The 21766-nt window shown below is 35.5% G+C and overlaps 1 protein-coding gene across 1 annotated transcript in view; it reads right to left on the reverse strand.

The window, feature by feature from the left end:
- uxs1 (UDP-glucuronate decarboxylase 1) overlaps positions 1-21240 on the reverse strand; it is a 32050-nt gene extending 10810 nt beyond the window's left edge. The window contains exons 1-9 of the mRNA XM_055032009.1: positions 20513-21240; positions 17150-17177; positions 16490-16538; positions 14420-14463; positions 13495-13555; positions 10215-10395; positions 8069-8173; positions 5267-5326; positions 1888-2009 (exon numbers count right to left, since the gene is read on the reverse strand). Coding sequence (XP_054887984.1) covers positions 1888-2009; positions 5267-5326; positions 8069-8173; positions 10215-10395; positions 13495-13555; positions 14420-14463; positions 16490-16538; positions 17150-17177; positions 20513-20603 — 741 coding nt within the window. The 5' untranslated portion in view covers positions 20604-21240. The remainder of the gene's footprint in view (positions 1-1887; positions 2010-5266; positions 5327-8068; positions 8174-10214; positions 10396-13494; positions 13556-14419; positions 14464-16489; positions 16539-17149; positions 17178-20512) is intronic.
- Positions 21241-21766: the final 526 nt, after the last annotated feature.

A 21766-nucleotide genomic window follows, 5' to 3' on the forward strand; every position in this document is an offset into this window, starting at 1 on the left:
TTGTGATGGACAAGGATTATAAAAACTCTGCTTTTATAATCTGTGGCCTTCTTAAATTCAGCCTCATGCATCAAGAAAAACACTTTGAATGCTAAGTGGAGCCCTATTTGGGAATAATGCATGAATAAAAACATGAAAATTATGTAGATCGTTCTCTTGAAATGTAGATCATAAAATTCATAAGACCTGACTTGTAAACAAATTCAATATGTTGAAAGATCAAGGGCACGGTAAATAGAATAATGTCCTGACAACTTTTTGTGCGAACACATTGAGCGTAAATGATGATCTTTGACATTAAAGCCAACTTTAGCCGAGGCGTGGCTCAAGCAACCAGCAGCTGCAGTTTCTCTGTTGGAGAAAACGCTAAAGAAGAAAATGTTTACAGTCCATAAAAAAGCATGACAATCATGGTCGCGTCCACCTCTTCTTTATATTTAATGTAAAAATAGCTTGCTCAATCAAATTATTTTAAGGAGTTAAGATATTCCAATCCTAATATTACCATGGTTTTATGCGGCAGCAAAACGTTTAGGGAAAAAAAATGACATTTGTAATAGAGAAGCAACATTTTTTTCAGACAATATAATAAAACAACAGTATCTAAGAAACCTATTCAAACCTTAGGGCAATTTTCCACTGCAGTCAAACCAAACATTTGTTTTGATCCACAAAAGTAAGATGTTATGTTCATTGAAAAAAAATACTACAGGGATCTTATTTTGTTAAGAAATCTAATTTATGAACACTTTCTCTTATGTTTTCATTAAGACATTCAATTTATATTAAAAAAAAATACAAAAAAAGCTAAACAAAAAACAATTGTCTTTGTTCAGGAAACAAATTTGCGAAATTATGTTTATATGTTAAAATCTTGCAAATCTTTTGGTGGTATATTTTTCCCAAAGTTATTGAGAGCCTGAATAGAGGGTCTAAAGAGCCACATGTAACTGAACTGTTGCAAGTTGGAGATTTCTGACCCAGCGACATTCAGTCAGGCAGTTTAGGCCACCTCACCCGTCATCATGATCCAAAATGCAAAGAAAATATCAGATTTATTCATAACTTTGTGATGGAAGATTATTCGCAGAGATGCACAACAAATAGTAACGTCAGTACCTTTCAGCAAAACCATCAACAATCACAATCTTTAACAGGCACAATAAATTGCAATCATTAAAAAAAATGAATATGTATTATCATTTCTAATAATAATACAATTAAATCAGCCGTGTAAGTCGTGCTTTTTCCGCCTTCGCTCCATCTTCCTGTTTTACATGTTAATGACTTTTGATTATATGACAAGATGGTAGATGTGACGTGTGATATTCTTGTCCATCCTCACAGCCCGACTGTCAGCTGGGATTTTTTTAGGGCAGCTGTTTCCGACAATTTTTCTAGCAGGTGTGAAAAAAAATAATGAGCAGCTGAGGAGGAGCAGGAGACGGGAATAGATAAATAAATACCACCTGCCTGAAGGAAAGGCAAAAGGAGTCAGTCATATCTGATCATGAAAGGCTGCTGTCACTCAGGTCATTATCAAAAAGGTTCTACGTAACTCAAATGATTACAAGCCTCATTGAAGGTTGTGCATCATAATTTTCCATGAGTTCATAACTGATTCAATCTCAAAACAATTAATGCCATCGCTCATGAGCTTGTGAAAGTAACACTACTGTTACTATTTACAATTAATTTATTGACAACTTTCCAGACTGTTTAATTTTCAATCGTACTCCATAAGTCAACAAAAAATAAAGGCAATTTCAACCATATCCAGAGATGACACTTTATCCTCCAGTGTCAAGAGCTGACGGTTTCTGTCCGCAAATATTGCCTCACTTAAAAAAAAAAAAAAAAAAAAGGAGCCGACATGAGTTGCGTTACCTGCTTCATGTAGGCGTAGCACATCGTCTCTGCTACACGTTTCCCCTCGTCGTAGCAAGCTCGAGGACCGATTGGGTTCACATGACCCCAGTAGTCCTCATTTTGGGGATGCACCTCTGGATCTTGGGGGGGAAAAAAAAATTAAGACAAGTTTTTAGATTATTTTAATTTAGACAAAATTATGCTCGTTAAATTCTTGATTTCTACAGAAAAACATGTTTACTTAACATTTACTGAAAATTGAAAGTATTTAAAAATCAACTAAAAGAACCTTGGAGGAATTAAACTTTGTATGTAGCCTGCAATACTGATATAAGCGGTTAAAATGAATTTTTCGTCTGAATGCCAATTGCGTTATCCGTCACAAACAAGACGCTTCTTAGAAGAACTTGCTGTAATCCAGCATCAAGATACTCAAACTGATCCCGTCATCAGTCTGAAGATATCCATTTATGCGAACGCAGCAGACACACAGGAAAAATTTAATACAAGGTTGTTAGATTAGTGTGTTGAACCTTGTGTTGTTGTGCAAGTAACTCCCTTACCTCAGAGGTTCCCACTTTTTTTTTTCTGAACTGCTAATCCCCTTCCAACTCACTGAAATTATAGTTCAATTTAATCATGGTTGTACTGCAAAAAATGGCTTAATTAAAGGAGAACAACACTTATCACCACAGTGGCTGCCAATGCTTTAAGGCAGGCATTATAGCATATCGTTGGCCTTTAGCCCTTACAATACATTTATGGCTTAATTTTGTGTTTCATAATTATACCATATATGGACAAAAATTCAAATGAAAGACAAAAAAGGCATGATTTTATTATGATTTCTGCATTCAAACCTCTTTGTTCAGAATTTATTAGGATTCCCCTTCTTGACCTGGAGATATTTTCCCACTTTGCTTCATAAAAATGTATGAATCTCTTGTCCAGAGCAGTTTCAGGTAATCGCACAGATTTTCTGATGGATTTGGAAAATGACTGTCTAGGCCATTCGAACATTTTCTCCTCGTTAAGTCATTCTTTTGTTGGCTTGGATGTTTTAACTGGACTCACTGTGATGCAGAAAAATAGAATCCCTTCTGTTTTTCTTTTAGCAGACTCCTAAACGGCTTAGGACAAAAACCACTGGTATTTTGACCTGTTCATAACCCCCAGTCGTCTGAAAAATGTTTTTTAATTAAATTTATCAATCCTTCAAAAGTTACAGTTCACTGCGGGTATTATGTTATTTTGGTAATGTTTAGTGTTGATTAGTTTTTGAGTTGTGGCCCAATGTTTAGGTGTTTATGATTTTAGATGGGCTATCTGTATTGACATTTTTATGATACCTCTGTGTGTGATAATTTTTGGAGAATACTGCACCAATAATGTAAGGATCGAGTATAAAAGCCTCTCCCCTTGCCCAGCGCACACGTTTCACCACGTTTAGGGTGAAAATGCACATCTCAGTGCAAAAACTTAACATTTAAGCTATTGCGGCTCATTTTATTAATCAGCTTTGATAACAATCATGACAGAAAATAATTAAGAACCACTACGATAGGAGCAGAACGCTGCAAGAGATCTCCATCTCTGAAAAGCTAACGACAAAAACATCCACACAGAACAACCTCTTCACACTGTCCCTGCTCTAAGCAGCCTCGCCTTGTCACAACGGCCCTGTGCAAAGGTTTTAGAGGATTCTAGCCAGGCTTGGGGGTTTTTTTTTATTTCAGACGCTCAGCCTTCTTGTATTGAAACCCCTCTGCAGTTGAATTGGATAAGAAAGGTTAAGGATGGAACACCTTTGAAACAATTTTTCACAGACTCATTTTTGTGCAAGTTTTACAAGGTGTGTAGACTTTTTAGCAAACCAATTAATAGAACACACAAGCATCTTTTTACAACCTCTAGGTAGGCAAACATCAAGCACATAGATGGCCCCTGGAAACTGCAGTTAAAAGCAAAAAGAGTCACAAAAGATGGTCCAAACTAAATGGAATAATGATCAGAAACAAGCCCTTCTTTCAGGTAAATTGTCTTTCAAGGAAAATGTTAAAGCCTTTGCTTTAATTAAAATAAATTACTATGGCCTAAAATACGGCTAATGTTGCAGGTATGTCAGATTTTTTAACAAACCCTGACTTCACGTCTGTTAAAATTGGATGTTGACAACTCAAAAATAACCCTCTTAGGTGCACAATGGCTGCTGACAGAGTTGCTAACTTGCACATGATTGACACAGGACACCGTTTAGCTTTTTCACCTGCTGTCACAACATTCGTTCTTTAAATAAGCCAAACTGGCTGATGTCTTGGTGAAACAGAAGAAGACTGACAGCGCACAGACATAAGAGATGAAGCACATAGTAGCATAGATCCGTCTGAAAACACATTACAGTCTCACTGTCTGACTTTCTGTAACCTCATATTCAGATTTGTGCATTCAGAGCGTTTGATACGTGATGTACCAAATCCACGACAAATCTAATTTAAAGCTAATAAAAAATTAATTATTGATGAATCCTTTAGAAAACCGCATCCTAACCAGCAAGATTGGGAGGTTTGAGACCAGCCTTGAGCTGTTTTTTTCCTGGTCTGTATTCAGCCTTGTTCTCAGAAGAACCAGCCTTGACTACTAGCCTGATACAAAAAAAAAAATATATTTTCTAAATCTACTGTATGAGTATTGTGCAATATAAGCAGAAGGATTTTGTTAAGGAATTCTGTATCAATTTAAGACTGACTTCAATAAATTGTATTAGTTTATTTTAGAAATAACTGGTTCAGTACCATTAAGTAGTTTTGTGCAACCAGGGTTCTTGCAGGTTTCAGTAAATTTAAGACTTTCTTTTTTTATTCCCTCGAAGTTTGAGAGACAACTAAATATCTCTTCCACTGACTTCCATCTCAGTTGATTAATTGTTCCTACAACTCTCGTTGCTGCTGGAGATCTGCAAAGATAGCTGAATCTAAAGTGATAGTTTCACCAGTAGTCGTTTTGCTAAATTAGGAGTTCAACAAGCTTACTACTGCAGACTGTAAAATATATTTTGTCTCAGTATGAGGTTTCACTTCAACAAAATTAATTACCCTTTTACTGTTTATGCGTATTAAGCAAAATCAAACTCAAACATACCCAAATCAAACAAATTAAATATAAGAGAATGACAGAAAAGCTACTGATGTATGATTCCAACTCAATTCAGAAGTGGAAAAAAACAGTAAGATAATTCAAGCGCATTTATATTGCAGCTTCTATGTCTGTCAAAATGCTAATTTACTCAAATATCCTCACTGTTTCCTTAACCTTTGTGAATAAATTACATGCCTCCACATTCTTCCAGTATCCACTCTAAAATGTAAAACCAGCTCTGGTTCAGTTTGACCTTTCGTACCTCCATAAACTTCAGATGTAGAGGCCAGCAGAAGTCTTGCACCCACTCGCTTTGCCAACCCTAAAAGACAAAGCAGCACAAAGAAAACACAACTTGAGATGTAAGGTAACACTGCACTATATTAAATAGAAAACAACACAGTGTAGAAAATGTCTTCCAAAATCAGAATTCAGAGAGCAAAATGTTTTGAGTTATCTCGTTCACGCCAATGAAACCTGAGTCTTGCGCTAAAGGAAGTTGTTTTTACAGAAACCATTTCATCCTTCAAATAAAGTATTTTTATCTCAAATAGACTGCAAAGCCTTTGGCAACATTTGACCAGCCATCCGTCCACTGAGTCATCACTGTCTCATGAAGCAAGGTGCATTTGTTTATTCAACTTTCCAGGGAGGTTACTTAGGACTGCACTGTAAATGGTCGAGCTGTTGACCACATTGCCCTGAATAGTACATCATTGTACACTGGGACCATTTTTGCCAGAGGGAAAAGGAGATGAAATGCCTTGTATAAAGTAAAAGTTGGTGAATAACAGCTGCTGATCGTTTAAACAAGATTTGGTCATTTTATTAAGCGATTTATGGCATGACAAGTAATTGTAATTGGTAAACGAGAGATTGTTGAATAATGATTTCAATAAATGGTTGATAACTTTGTCACTACTGTTCTCTCTAGTTGTTCACCAAAAAAAGGGGGTTTCAGATGAAGGGGTATGGTTTTACTAGATCAAAATCTTTGAGATGTTTCTCGTCCTGAATCAACATTGGTTGCTTGTAAGGCTTCGTTGGTGTGACCTTTGGATTGGTAAAGGTTTCATTTTCCCAAATAGACCAATGCAGAGCCAAAGTACTCGTGAAACATTGCAGCAATTTTTTTCAGGTTCTGTTCCGTCTTATTTTAATAAAAAATGTTTCTATGCCTGAATTAACCTTCTGAATGAGCCAGAAGCAGTTTTACTTAAAAAGTATAACTTATAGTAATCTGTATTTATAAAATATGAATAAAGTCTCTGCTCTCATATTGACAAAAAGCCAAATAGCACAGGATGTGTCCGAATGGCTCATTTGTTACTTCTGGCTACATGATTCAGCCTTAAAACATCTGAAACATCTGCAGAGCTGCTCAGACTCACTTTTCATCATCTAAATTCGAACAATAACAGATGCTACTACAACAGTCAACATAGATTGTTGTATTCGACAATCAATGATTGTGTTTGAGCAATGATTTGCTTTTTTTCTAAATACTTTGATGCAAAGGTTTCCAAAATGAAATCTACTGATTAAAGTGCTTCAGCTTTTTTGATTTCCTACACAAACATGCCCACTGCAATATTGATTTTAGTATAGCTTCTCAGCATTGCAGCTAGAAGTGAAATTTTCACTCAATATTTGTTGAACAGCCATGTGGATGGATTAACTATATCTACAGCATAAACAAAAAGCTGGTAAAAAGAACATAAAGAATAAATACAGACTGACTGTGTCATATATAATAGCAAAGCCACATTCACTGTACAACCTTGAGGTTTTAGAGGACAAATTTTGAACATATCGCAGGCTTTCAGCATCATGAAGAAGGCGTTTGGGAGTGTTTAGAAACAAAACTGCGCTTCAATAGCCTTGATTCCTTTCCAAGTTGAGGATATTGCTTCACTGATCTGAACTGTGGAACAACTCATCAGGTGACATTAGGTCAAACTGAATAATCACCAAGTGAAACATTTCAATTCCACTGGAACTGTTAGAAATGCAATAACTAGGAAGCTGCTAAGAAATAATGCTAAAATATTCAGTAAAGTAGAAATACGTGTAAATATGTCTTTTGTCCACCAAGGCTAAAGCTCTCCACAGAAATTCACTTCATCCTTATTCCATTGCATTCAGTCATGGACATGTGCATCTGACTTGTCATCATTTATCTCATTGTCTCTCTTAAATAAACTAAATATGACTGAAAAAATAGTTTTCTATAATGTAATGTAGATGTGGAAAAAACTGTTTCAAGGGTGCTTTTCAGAGACGGGTAAGAGTAGAAGTGTGATGAAGAGGAGGATGATGGTAGTGGGGAAAAATAGAGGCTGAGAAAACAAAATGAACTCAACGACTTACTGGCTGATTCAAGCCGATATTCACCTTGAGGAAAAAATTTTTATCAAACCTATTAGGAAATATATCTCTGAATAAACAGCCCTAAGTGTTATTGTTACATTTATGAAAGAACAATTAAGATGAATCCCATTTTCTAGAGTTAATAAGGGATCCAGGATATGACAAAATGACAATAATCCAACCCAAACATTTAATCAGTTTAGTTTCACTCCTCAAACATGAAAGTTTGCTGAAATATCTGAAGCAAATTTCTGAACTTGATATTTTTTAAATCAAATCAATTTCAAAAGAGTCTTTTGTTATAACGTTAAAAAATCTGCTTATACAGCAAATGCAATACTGTCCTTTTTAACTTTCTGTTTAAAGAGTACATCTTGTGACCTTGCACAGTGCTGAAGGAAATGAAAGTTTTTGTAAAGATTTTTCAATGAAAACTCAGATGAGCATATTTCTCAAGTAAAACTGTTGCTTAGTGTTGCCTTCGCAGGAGGGCTCCGGGAACCGACATGAATGACTTTTGTAATTGAAAAGTTAGATTTGGTCAAGGTCAGAAACTGCCTGTTTAAAAGTTTGTAAAAATGTTAACTTCAAAATTCAAATTTAGAAATGCCCCCAAAAAAGTGACAGAAATCTTTAATTGTCCAAAATTATGATAAGCTTTAAAAACTGAAGTCAAACAAACAAGATTACTCACCAAGCATGTTCAGAGTACCAATTGTGTTCGTCTTCAGTGTTTTGATGGGATTGTACATGTAGTTAGGAGGGGAGGCTGGAGATGCGAGGTGGTAGATCTGGTCCACTGCAAAAGACCAGGAGATACAGTTAATCATCTTAAACTGTTGGTAATCTTAAACTAAAAGAAACTTTTTTTAAAATATATATAAAAACAGGAAAACAGTGCTTTCAGTAAGTAGGTAATACTTACTGATAACTATGTGCATTATCCCTTTTTTAGACAGGCTTGATGCCAATTGCTAAGAATGAAAAAAAATCATCCTGAAGAAAAGGTTATGAACAAAAAGGCATGTTTAATAATAAATGAAACAGCCTTTTTATTTAGTTCTTCTCCCTCAACATTTCATCTGTTCTCTAATAAAAGTTTCTGATTTGACATTTTAAAATAATTCCTAATCATTTCTCCACTGCTGGTCTTTGCATAAGTTTTACACTAAAAGCACAAAAAGAACTATTATAGGAGCAGCAGGAAACTTGTTTAATAAATATATATATTTTTTTTATTTGTTATTTTGTTTTTTTTTCTCAACTGTGAGTAAATTTAACTTAAATCAGCTGGGATATTTAATTCATCATGTCTCATAGTTTCCACATAAAAACATTGCATCATTTATACTGTATGCATTGAATTATTCAAAAAGCGGTAGGCCGAGGGCTTCTCATCATAAACACGAGTGAATTCTGTGAGACATTTCAAGGTGCACAACCCATCTAAGCCAAAAAAACCCCTACCAACTATTTATCATAGCAAACCTTCACAGAGTTGGCTGTGTTGTACGTCCTTTTAGTTCTTACTGACACTGACGATTACACAGCAGCTACAAAAACAAAGCTGTTTTCAAAAACAACAGCTGATTTAATGGAAGATATTTCTGAACTCAGACAATTTTAAGAGTTGACTTGAAAAGTAAAATTTGCTTCACCCAGATTGGGAACCGATTGGGCTGTGATGTGATGTAAATAACAGACTTAATTGTAACATTTGTGTCTAAATTTAGCTGTATCTGTATGCTACATTTATTTCTTTTACTGAACAGTTTGTGGCCTTTTGAAATGTAATTTCATTACCCTATAGTGGTTTGCTGCCAGGCCAAGTTACACTGCAGCAGTAATGTAAGAATGTGCTTGCAAAAGGCAACATCTCTCTTTTCTCTCGTATATTTTTACAGAAAAATGATCAGAAACGGTTAACATTCACATCATTTAGGTAAATGCCGTGAATTCATATAGAACTTTTAAGTGTAGAGAATACATTTCAGTGCAGTCGAGGTCCGGCTGATATAGAGACTTTTAATGTGAGCCTTTATCCATTCTATGGCACTTTTATTCCTGCATATTTTGGATAAATCTCCAGGAGAAACACCAAATTGTGTCCAAATATCTTCAATATGAGCCCAACTTTCTCAGTCAAAAGAAAGAAAATCTGTTTGTGATGTTAAAGAACAACCCGGAGTCTATGAAGGCTCAAAGCTTGCCAGGAAATGGAAGCTGCAGAAATCTCACTGTCACTTTCTGCAGTGAAGTGAGTTTTATTTAGACATGGAAGGAGAGGTTGCAGATCAAGAGAACACAGAATACTTTCATGAAAAGGTAAAAAGAACATGCATCTGTTGGTAAAAATTGCTCAAAAATTGATATAAGAGATCAAATGAATGTAACGATTTTATCCATTTGCACATTAAGATGGCTTCCATGGAGCATTTTGACAAAGCAGAGAGTTATTTACTATGAAAGGAGGGTCACTGATGAATAATAATGGTGACTATTTTCAAAACAGAAGAAAACAGAAAATTACCTACAAATCAGTAGAGAAATTATACAAGGTTTTGAGGGTTTCAAGTTAAATGTTTTCATCAAGAAAAAAAAAACACTACGTGTACATAACTACAGTAATCAGACAACACTATGTAATTAAATGTCAATGAACAGTACATCTTGTCATTAGATTCAATTACTCTTTCACTGATCAGACAATTTTAGTCGCTCTCCAGAAAGTTTGCAAAACTTGAGTATTTGGCTTCGATAACTGTCTACACTCAGAGGAAAGTACTGAGCAAAAGGTAGCGTTAAGTCAAATACATCATGACATGCCTGAGTTTTCTCACCCTCTATGTAAAGCGGCTCCACCACATCATGATTGATGAGTTCAAAATTTTCGTGACCGATCCAGTGCTCCACGTTTCGTTTTCTCCCTGTGAAGAAGTTGTCGACCACGGTCACCTCGTGGCCATCCATCATCAGTTTGTCAGTCAGATGGGAACCCACGAACCCAGCCCCTCCTGTGATCTAGACCAGGAATAACCATACGGATATGTCTCTTACTATCAGCCAGTTCAATTAGAAAGCACTAAAATGGAAGCTATATTAACCAACAACAACAACAACAAAAAAAAAAACACATGAAATTTCAGATCAATAATTTTTTGACAAAATAAAACAGCTGCAGAATCTTAGTTTCAACAATTTGGAAGCTACAATCTTTTTGTATTAAAAGAATATATGGAAATGAAGTAGTTCATTAGTCCCAAAGAAATGTTTTTTGTTACATTTTTCTTTAGAAACTGTACACCAATAATATAACTGATATATGGTAACTGATATAAACCTGGTGGTTCAGAAGCTTTTTTGCAAAATGCAAGTTTTGCTTTTAATGAATGGCTCCATGTCTTTTACCTGTTTGCTACACAGATGATTTACCATGTTTGTATCCACAACATGGAAATAGAATAACTTGACATTTTTTCTAAATAATTTCTGTAATACATGAGAAATATTTTCCTCTGGTTTTTCATATTCCAGTTAGCCAGGCTATTTGATCATTAGCAGAAAACCTAAAACTGCATGTGGTGAACAGGAGAAAACATCAGTTTCCCTTTGAGTCAAAACCTTTCTGACTGAATTCACTTGAAAGAGGCAACCTTTGAAAGGCAGCCTCTGTCAGGGTCAGAAAAACAGGACATGCTGCAAACATTCATATTCCCTACTAAAAGGTCATACAGGATGTTTGATGTTCCTTATGTCTTCATTTTGAGTAAATATAAAAATGACCTGGTGGTCCTGTTCTACACAGCATCAGCTGGTTGAGCTCAGAGATAGTATCTCGAAGGCTAATAAAAGCTGGTCATATTTTGAGTCCTTTCAACACTTTTACACCTTTTAGCTTTACATCTGATCAGTATTTACTGTTTGTTTCTGTCTATGTTATTGATTTCCAAACATATATCTCTTTGCTATTAAAGTCTCACACCCCCAAACTATGTTAAGTGTGCAGGATGTTTACTAGTTCAATGTCATATCTTTCATTAAGGAGAAATATTTGGGGTTTTTTTTTATTCTGAAGAAGGTTTATGTTGTAACTTTTGTCAAAATTTTACTTTTTGACCTAAATGTCAACCTATTTTCTCCAAAAAAATAAAAAAAGGTTGACTGGATGACACTTGTCATTAGAGGTTTTTCATCCTGGGTAAAAAGGTCTAGAATGTGCAACATCAGTGCCATGTGAGGCTTTTCATAAATTAGGCCAAAAACATTACTTTGTTGTAAACCAGAAGTCTAATAGAAAGGATATAAGTACTTAAATTTAATTTATTTTTCATATTTTATTGTTTCTTCATTTTCCAAAAACATAAAAATTAGCCAGTTGGTTCTACCAAAAAAAGAAGCTTTTTTTCCTCTCATGAAATTTGTAATAAATAAAAAAAATCTCTTAAATTATTGTTTAATCTTCCTCAAAAAAATAGATATTTAATTCAGCAGACATTAAAATAATAAAAGTAAATAAACACTGATGTCACACCGTTTTAAACCTCATGACAAATAAAGTTAAGTAGATATCAAGGGTCTTTTTACCAAACTCACAAGAAAAGTTATTCATTAACACTAAATTTATAATTTAGTCACCATGGTAGTGATAATTATACTGAAAAAATATTTTTGGGAAATTTTGAGTTTGTAAGAAAAACATTTGAGTTCGAACCAAAATGATGGACAGCAATTTCTTCCCCAGAGGCTTTAATTGGGTGTAAAAACAACAAAACTGTTACAGGATGCTTTATAGATCTGCCTCAGAACGGCTTGAAGGCAAAACAGATCTTCTTTAATGAACTGATCAGCCATAGTTTTACTACCACCAACAAGTAAAGTGAGTATTGTTGCAAAACAATCTTCTGATGGAAAAACCTGCATTCAGGTGGATATCAGTTTAAGACCTTTTCATGCAGTCACTGCGTTCTGTGAGTCTGACAAAATGTTCTGCTTTCATGTGTGAATCACCCCTCTGGTGCTTTTTAGTGACATCCTGCAACGAATATCTCATTCGGGCTGACCAAGCAACACATACATCTCACTTTATATGTGGCATGAGCCTCAAGTGTTGCAGCCACATTAACAAACTGACTTACACAGCTGCGCCACTTTAATGAGACCTCTGACTGACTGCTCAGAGGATCAGTCTGCACTTTTTTTCTGCCCTCCTCTGACATGTCAGTGGACTAAGTGCTGTTTATTAGTTTATAGACTGTTTGGGACAGTTGTGTGAGAAGTTTTTTCACAATGTACATCAGGATGAGGGCTAAACTTTGAGCCAGCTATAGTGCGGTGATTAACTCATTTAAGTGCTCTGCCACAACCCTTCAAAGCATGTTAATCACATTATAATATGTGAATTTCACATTTATGTAATTTCAAAGATTGGGAGCGACCCAAATATTTGGGACTGTTTTCAAGTGTGAAATTTTACTTTTGCATTTGTTCCAAAAGTAACACAAACACATATTTGCAAAAACAGTGCAATTATTTTGCAACAAAACACATTGTCGCCATGTTTCAAATTAAATTTGAATAATGTTGGTGAACCGTATGACTTCCCATGACTCGGCCCCAGATAGTGGGTTTTCTATATAGTTATTAATATATAAATATATATATTTTCACCTCAACAATGAAATTTAATTGAAAAATTTCAGATCTGCTGTTCACTTCTTTACCTTCAAAGCTTGTTATGCTGCTTAAATAATTGACACCAAATGTATTTCAGCAAAAAGAGCATGAGTGAACAGTACTAACAACTAAAACTTTGTAACATTGTGCAGGTCTACTGCTAATAAAGTATGTGCTACAGTCAAACTTCTATTTGAAAGGAAGTATCAAGAGACAGAAGCAGCATTCAGCTTTCCAAACATCAGCGTATTGCATGGCACCTCAGGAAGCACAGATTAATTGCCTAAATTTTTATGTTTAGAGTTTAAATGTGAGCAGGATAAAAGTCAGACCGTGCTTACAGTTTGTTGGGAGTTTGCCAATAGCAATCTATGTGACCTCAATAAAGCAAAAAGAAAGGAATTGAAAGTGAAATAGCACATTTGTAATTGATGTTTTTTCACTCACCAAAATTCTTTTTCGATCTTTTTCTGAGAGAAATTTCACCGGTGGATATTTCTGTGAAAAGCTAGAAGAAAAAAAAGCAGGTTTTTAATTACACAGCATCTAAAGAAACCCAAAACAAGAATGACAGAGCAGACAACAATATAATTTCAATTCAAAGTGGTGTTCAGAAAAAAATTTGAGATTAAAGAGATAAGAGAAGAAAGACAGAGGTTATTTTTTCCCTCTTCTCCCTTTTGCACTTTGGAGTCAAGCACATATCAGCAGGGAGCTCCTGAATACAGCGGCAATTATTTTTAATCCGTATTCTCGTCTTTCATTTACATTCACCGCAAAGATGCAGTGAATGTAAACCAAGACGCTAAGGAAACACAAATATGTGTCTGCTTTATTGTGACAAAATAAACAAGGTGGTCAAAGAAGAACAATAAAAATTTTATAAAACAAGAACAATGATCTATATATTCATCTCATCAGCATTCGTGGTAAACATGCTTTAGGAACCTGTAAAAGCCCGAGGGCTGATCAGCAGCAGCTGCACGACTACAGAAAAGCAGCACCTTCAATCTTTCCTAAGCTTGTGCCCACACAGCTGCAAAACCAAGCCTCTTGCATTGTACATACTATTTCAAAGGGTCACCTCGTTTTGTGATGCGCTGCATAGAGCTGGGACTAAGGCTTTACTATGTAAAGAAATGCTTCAGCATTCCTAATAGCAGAGACATCATTCAAATTCAAGACATCAAAAATTAACATATCTTTCTGTCACAAGCAAAGGATGACCTCTGATTCAAGTCAGTTTCAGTCAATCATTTCTGTCTCTACTTCCTTATAACGTCATTCTAAGCCACACGCAAGGTTAAAAAAACATTGTCTGTTATTAATGAAACTGAAAAGGATTTGCTGAAAAGCTTTGAATAATCCACACCTCTGTTCCAGGTCACGAATCTTCTCTCTCAAAGGAGCCACAGCCTAAAGATAGTTGGAAAGCAAGAAATGCATCAGTTCTGAGCGCATAACACAAGTTACACTGATTCCATTGTGTGTGAAAGTTACCACAACAAGATGCTAATGCAGGTTTATGAAAGAGTCCCCAATTTTTATGTTAATTTATAACCAAAATATTTGATGAAATGTGAGAGAAAGGGCTAGAATTTTTTTCTAAAATTCAAATCAGACACAGGACATCAGTTATCCATAAGTGTCTTTAGCATCCAGAGTAAAATTACCATCTGCTGTTTTCTATTTCTATTTAACCTATTTCACAATAGGTTAAAACAAAAATAAGATAATCAAGTTTCTGAAGTGTTTTATTTTTTTCCATAATTTCACTTAAGTGAAAAAATGTATAACCTGTGAATTGATGCTGTCTGGAACCAGCAGACAACCTCATTGGTGTTCAATTTAAATGCTCAAACATGTAGTTAAATCTGTTTGCAGACATATTGCTTGCAATTACAGAGGTGTTGAGTCATCATTAGTTTGTGTGTTTGTATTTCTGAATAATGCGAAAGCTGCACTACATACATCACAGGCAGAAAGGAGATATTATTTCAAAGGCAAGCTAACTCTTTCAAGTTTTAAGGTCAGCATGATAAAGTAATTATTTCTGTTAAATATGACGTGAGAGTCATGTTTTAGCAGATCAGAAATAAAACTGTGCTCACCATAGTGTGAAAAACCGCCAGAGAATCTCAGTAACAGTTTCAATCAAAGCTTCAAAGTCTTACTAATAAATTACTAATCAATCCAAGGGATGCATCCAAAATCCAAAACTGAAAATTCATATTCTGGCTCACAGAGGGTCAGTGTTCACTGTGATTACTATCAACAACTGGCTGGCTGATATTACATCACTTCATGTCACTCTCAACTCCTCTGTGCAGTTGCAGCTGGCTTTTTGAGAATTATAGTACATATGTGTCATCCAGTCATCTGAATTTTACTGACAATCAGGTTTTTGTTCACCTGCAATAAACTTGTGTGAAATTTTAAATATAAGCTCACTCTAATGAAAGCTTCAGATTGTTAGTATTTTGTTCCTGCAAATTTGTAAGTAATAATTTGTTTAATAAATAATGCATGGAACAAAAAGCCTGGATTATACACATATGTGTCGAGTTGTTCCAGGGTTTTGCATCCTGCGGCTCCTTTAGCTAAATAAAGAACCGGCTGATGTTTTTAAAAGTAGAAGTGATAACAAATGTGTTTTTCTTTTGTTTTTCATTGAATTAAACTTCACAACAGAACAACACTAAAAGTAAAATCAACATGTTTTTAGATCAATTTTTTGTCATCAGGTTTTAGCTGTACCATGTAATACAAACAAGGCTGATGTGATTTCTACGTCTTTTTCTACAAATAAAGATCCAATTCACTTGTCTTCATTTTAAAACTTAAAAATTTAAATTAAATGGTAGGTCTTGAAAAAGGACAAATTTACTTTAGTAGATATTTATCACAAATTATTTTTTTGTTTGTTTTTCAAAGGGTATGTAACATTACTGGTTGTAAATGGGTTTTATTCAGACTGACTCAGGAAGAAAAGTTTAACCTCTAAGTGCTGTGTGTCAGGTCACAACGACGCAGCCTGCGAAAGGATAAAAATGCTCTTCAGCCACAGATGTGAGCCTGTGGCTTCGCTCAGAGCAAAGTGACTGCTGCAGCGCTACAGCGGATGACATTAATTTAGCTGATAAAAACAAGCCGATGCTGCTTCCACTCCAGATGTAGCCAAGGCTTTTTGATGATGCCGGCCACAATATTCACTAACAGGCTTCGCTCTGTGGGTTTTTACGATTTCTACTTCAAATTTAGGCAAAATGTAGAGTACTTCATCTGGGTTTTTTGAAAAAGAAAATAGAAAGCATAAAAAGAAAAAAACTTTTTCCTCACGAATCAAATACGTTCTGAGCTTTATCGACTTATTTTGTTGTAGTAACACTGCAACTTTTTACCTTCCTTCTAAGGCAAATAGCAAACATTTTGCCAAACTTACTTCATCAATTTTCTGCTCAATCTTCACATCTCCATTTTCTTGTATCGACCTATTCCGCAAGAAAATGATAAGGGAAACAGATAAGGAAAGAAAATATTGAGATATGAACAAGTCTTTCCTACATGAGATAAGAACAATACCAATCATCCCAAGCCCATTTTGTCACAATGGAGACTTGTAAATAAAAGGCTGTTACATAACAAATACGGCAGGAAATCTATAGTGACTTTAAATTATTTCTCCCTATTATTCTGCATATAATTACCAACAATGATAATACAGGAACTTCTCGTCAAAAAGCCTGTCGTGTGTTTGAAGGGAAAAACCAATAAAGGTATGGTTTTAAAATGAGTATGTATTGTAATCTAACATTGAGCCAGAACGGCAAAGGAAGACTGAATTTAGTTGCTAGTGTAATCCAGAAAGTGCACCGATCAAGCAAATGTGCCGTTTTAAGTTTATCAGTGAACATTTTTTGCTAAATTAACAGTGAAAAACAAAGAACAGAGGAAGAAGCAAAAGCTTTTCTTAGATGTCGACATCAAAACCATCAATTACATGTGATTGAGAACAAATAAACAATGATAAACTGGATTCGAAACATGTGATGTACATACTTTACATCAAGTAGAAGTGTGATAGAAAAATAACTATTTTTACCTCATGTTTGTATATGTTCCCCAAACAGCTGAAAGAGAAAAGTCAAAGATAAGTCATGATAAAGCTTAATGGAGATAACGCAATACATATTTTAGGAGTAGCAGCAATTTAAGACAGAACATCAGAAAGGAGGCAAGCTAAGAGAGAAAAATTGGTTCAGTTGTTTTTTTTTTCTCATGTAATCTGACAGCATTCCACATATAGTGAATGCACACCCAAGTGGTTGGCTCCAACTAATATATAGCTTTTCATTGTTGTGACCCAAACTTGATCTTATGCTAAACAAAGTTAGGAGTTTGTATCCAGCCCCAACATGTATGTTATCGGTCAATGAAGCAGTTTTCAGTCCTGGTCATCAAAACCCACTGCCCTTCAGGTTTTAGAGGCGAGGGATGGGTAATCACCATTTATTTAGGTCAAGTGTGTAGAGGCAGGGAAACATATAAAACATACAGGGCAGTGGGCCACTGCTCTAACATAGACATGCAGCTCAATGAATTAAAATGTCATTAAAAGTTCATTAATGTCACCCTCATAAGATTGAAATATCTGAAGAGTTGATTTGAATTAGTTTTGATGATTATGACTTGCAGCTGAAAAAACCCAAAAACTCACGCAAGAAATGCCATGTTGTTCTCTACACAGTCGCAGACAATTACTGATGTCCCCTACAATTCTTATCAGCCGTCTTTAAGGAAGTTTTCAAGCGTGTCTTACTTCCCTCAGCTGATAACCTATCCTAATTTCATTTTCCAGAAGAACTTGGCGCCTATCCACATGTTGCCCGGTAAAACCAGCCCATTGTTCTACACTTCGCTTGGGACAAAGGGCCTGGTATTGAGAAACAATTGCTTCCTGGAAGCATGGATGGTCTCTGACTAACTTTTGAACTCTAACTAGTCTCTGCAGTTTCCTCGTGACGTATGTAATGTACCAGTTTGAAAATATGAAACTTAACGGAAATTGCCTGCACTGTAAACAACCATCCTCGGACCGGCACTTCAGAGAGACAAATGTCGATCCGAACGAGCCGGATACAAACTCACATGACCTAAATCCCACTGAGAATCGATGGGATGTTGTCAAAGGAGTCAGACACACCAGACCAAACAATTCAGACAAGCTGAGAGCCTCTTTAAGCCAATTTAAGGAGATCCACAGGCTATTTGCCTCTATGCCTACTGAAAATTAATTTCAGTAGGTTGCTGTTTTTGTAAACATCTTTAATTACGTAGCATTTTGCATGCTAAATTAATATAATATTACAATAATATTGAAATAAATCAACTTTGGAATGATTTTCTAATTTGTTGAGCTGCATCTTTATGTTAGATAATCATTCACAAATATTAATTTAGATGTCATAATTAGGAAATTAATTATAGGAGTTAAAGACAAATCCAGGTCTGGATAAGTGGGGGCATGGTTTTAGCGAAGCTCTTTTCAAAGAAGTAATGATAACATATTTATCTTTTGTTTGTTCAAGCAATCACCTTACTGGTTTCACCTATGAAACCAGTAAGGTTTCACAGAGATTATCTTGATGTGTTTGTCAACACAGCGCTGCCTTCCAGAATGTTCCCACAGGTTAGTACACAGCTGCTGATGTTATACATAAATATCACAAGCATAATGTGGGGAATTGTTCCCTGGCTTTGTTAAGAATAAAAATAGAAGCATAAACCTAGGATTAATGATTGACCCGATGACAGGTTAAGTGGGTCATATCTGATTTGTCCAGTCACTTAAATTGATTGGAAGATGGTTTGTTTTGTGAACGAAGAAATACCACTCATCCATTTGCCAATACTTAATCAGTCCAACTAAACCTCTGATCCATTATCAGACCACAGAATCTTGATTTAGTATCTCCTTGAAGCTCAATAACAGCCACAAAAGGCTGTAGCAACACACAACAATAAACTAATGAATCAATAAACTAATAATGTTTTGACCAACATCAATTACTTTTCAATGTTTTTCTGGAATTTATTTAAATATCATTTTAAAGAATTTAAATGTGCTTCATATGCAAATGTTATGGGTTTTATCATACAAGTGGCTCTACAAATATCAACTAAATTCTTAATAAATGACATATTATTCTTTGTACCTTGTGTAAACCCGCAAGTTTTTTTTGTTAAGCTGTTTTTATGTGTTGTTGATCTAATAAAACCCTTTATTTTTAAAATAAATTCTTGATATTGAGATTTTAAACTCTATGTTAAATGGGCAGATAATGTCAACAGCTGTTACTGTTAGGCACTTACACAGTACTATTTATAGGACATCTAACACTGGAGGCATGGCCAGCTACTGATATTATTGAAGATTTAAGATTACAAATACTGTTTCAAAAATCACCCCCAAAAATATTATATCATAGCTTTCCTTTTACACTGCTTTTGACAGGATTTTCTATGGTCGTTTAGAGCAGAGTAACGCAGCAATGCTTCTTTACCTACAACTGGTAATACACTGCCGGTCAGCTGGCTGAACGAAGGCTGCTACTGTTACTACTGTTTAACACGCTACTACAGTGTTTGCAAATGTCTGTGGTTGCAAAAAACAAGAGTGACTGTGTGAAAATTAAAGGGGCACCATCTTTTACTAACGTAACTTTATTTTAAATTTATGAGTGGCATGAGGTGACTAAATACTGGGTACCCCAGGACCAAACAGGTATTAAAAGCATAACATAATCATTTTAGTCAATAAACAGCATAAAGGCAACAAATATTCAATGCAATAAGCACTTAAAAACGTTTGAAGATGTTTAATCTTCAACTTTGTTTAAGTTAATATATCAATTAAAATTACAATAAATACATATTACAGATACTATTACAGATATGCTGTATAATGTTTGCATCAGTACAACTAATTGTTGCCTTTCTGTTTATAATAAATTATTCATATAATTTCCATTTTTATTTTGAAATAGTGGATTCTGAACCATACTTAACATACAGTACTAGTAAAAAACCCAACCCGGTTCATTTAAACCCAACCCGGTTCATTTAGAGCTCTAATTCAGTAGTTAAACAATCGGATATTTCAGCATCAACACTGTGAATTTTTCTTCTATTTAATAAATTACGACTCCCAGAAACGTAAAAACTGTTCCCAGAAAACCATACTGCAACCTATTTTTTTTCTTATTATCTTGTCTAAATGTGAACAATTCAGGTTTTATAATCCACATCCACAGTGCTTGGCCACTACAGAGTGGCGGCAGCCTGTTGTGTTGCTGGAAGTTTACACAGCAGAGTCAATGTGTAGTTGAAAGATAATCAGAAAGAGATTTGTTTTTAAGATTATCACGCTTGACAAATGGCAAGAATATCAAATCAATGTACTCACAGGCAATGTACGCGATCAAAGCGAGAGCAAAAAGTAGCTTCATCATTCTTCTGTTTAAGCCTGAAAGCAGCCAGAAGACCCGCTTCATCATCCGACCCAAGCAACAGATCCAGGAAACCAGTTGACCACCCGTTCAAGTCCAGCTAGTGCATTTTGAGTTGATGTTGTTTTCATCTGATGATTTCTGGGTTACTATAAATGGTGGGTGCCACTGAAAATGTAAATAGCTCCTGGGGAGGACAGGCTTTCTCGCTCTGCTGCTGCAACGTCAACACCAAGCAGTTTACGTGGCTAGCAGCGTAACGTATACAGGTAGCAAACCGTTAGCTGTCAGGTGGCCAGGCACGCTGTGGAGGGATGACAATCATACCTCGGTAGATGCTTATTTAACAGAGTTAACATTTATTCCCATATGGGAATGCGGGTTACTATAGATGACCATAAATCCCGGACAAATGCGTCACTGTGGTCAATACGAACTGGTTAGCCGTTAGCTTCGCATTAGCCGCGCCTGGTTAGCATACCACTTAAAGTCGCTGCCTGTTTTCTTGCGTTCGCTTCAGAAAACAACACAGAAATTAGTCTCAAATTCGGACTTTGGTGCAAAAACACAACCGCCTCTCATTTAAACGGAGGACGCGTACAAACATGACGAAGTTGCTCCACTCAGCTGGGCCGAGGAATAACTGATGAGCGATTGTTCGTCGCTCGATTTGCCAGCCTGTATGACGTTCGTTTCACTTTTGCACAACTCACACAATAAAGCTTTTGTTTCGGTGTCACGTCGTTAACATTCTTTCCTTGCTTAGCGTTAACAGTTTTACACAGCCCTAAACATTAATGCAGTCGTTTTAAATTTCCAGAAACAGATCGATATTTGTGATGCTTTTCATACCAGTTTGATGTTCCCATTTCAGCCAGTGTGGTCTGTTCAGAGCTGCAATGCTTTTTAACTACAAGTTACTGACATCAGACTAAGAATGAATACTTAAATGATTTATTAGTCCCTCATTTTTAAAAGTAAGCACAAAGTAGTGAAAAAAAATATTTAGTAGGTGAACAATTTGTTTGACTGTTGATATGATTCTTTTTCTGAAATTATTTAGTTTTATGCCAGATATGACAGGACCCACAGCTTACAAAAGAGTTCCACTTTTATCACATCAGACAACATAATATTCTTACAGACCTGCCCAGGGAGATGAGTCTTTATGTTGTTTTTGCTCTGCAGTTGATTGTCTTGGTATCTCTAAA

The sequence above is a fragment of the Poeciliopsis prolifica genome, unplaced genomic scaffold (genome assembly GCF_027474105.1).
Source record: "Poeciliopsis prolifica strain line A6 unplaced genomic scaffold, Auburn_PproV2 SCAFFOLD007, whole genome shotgun sequence".
NCBI lineage: Eukaryota > Metazoa > Chordata > Actinopteri > Cyprinodontiformes > Poeciliidae > Poeciliopsis > Poeciliopsis prolifica.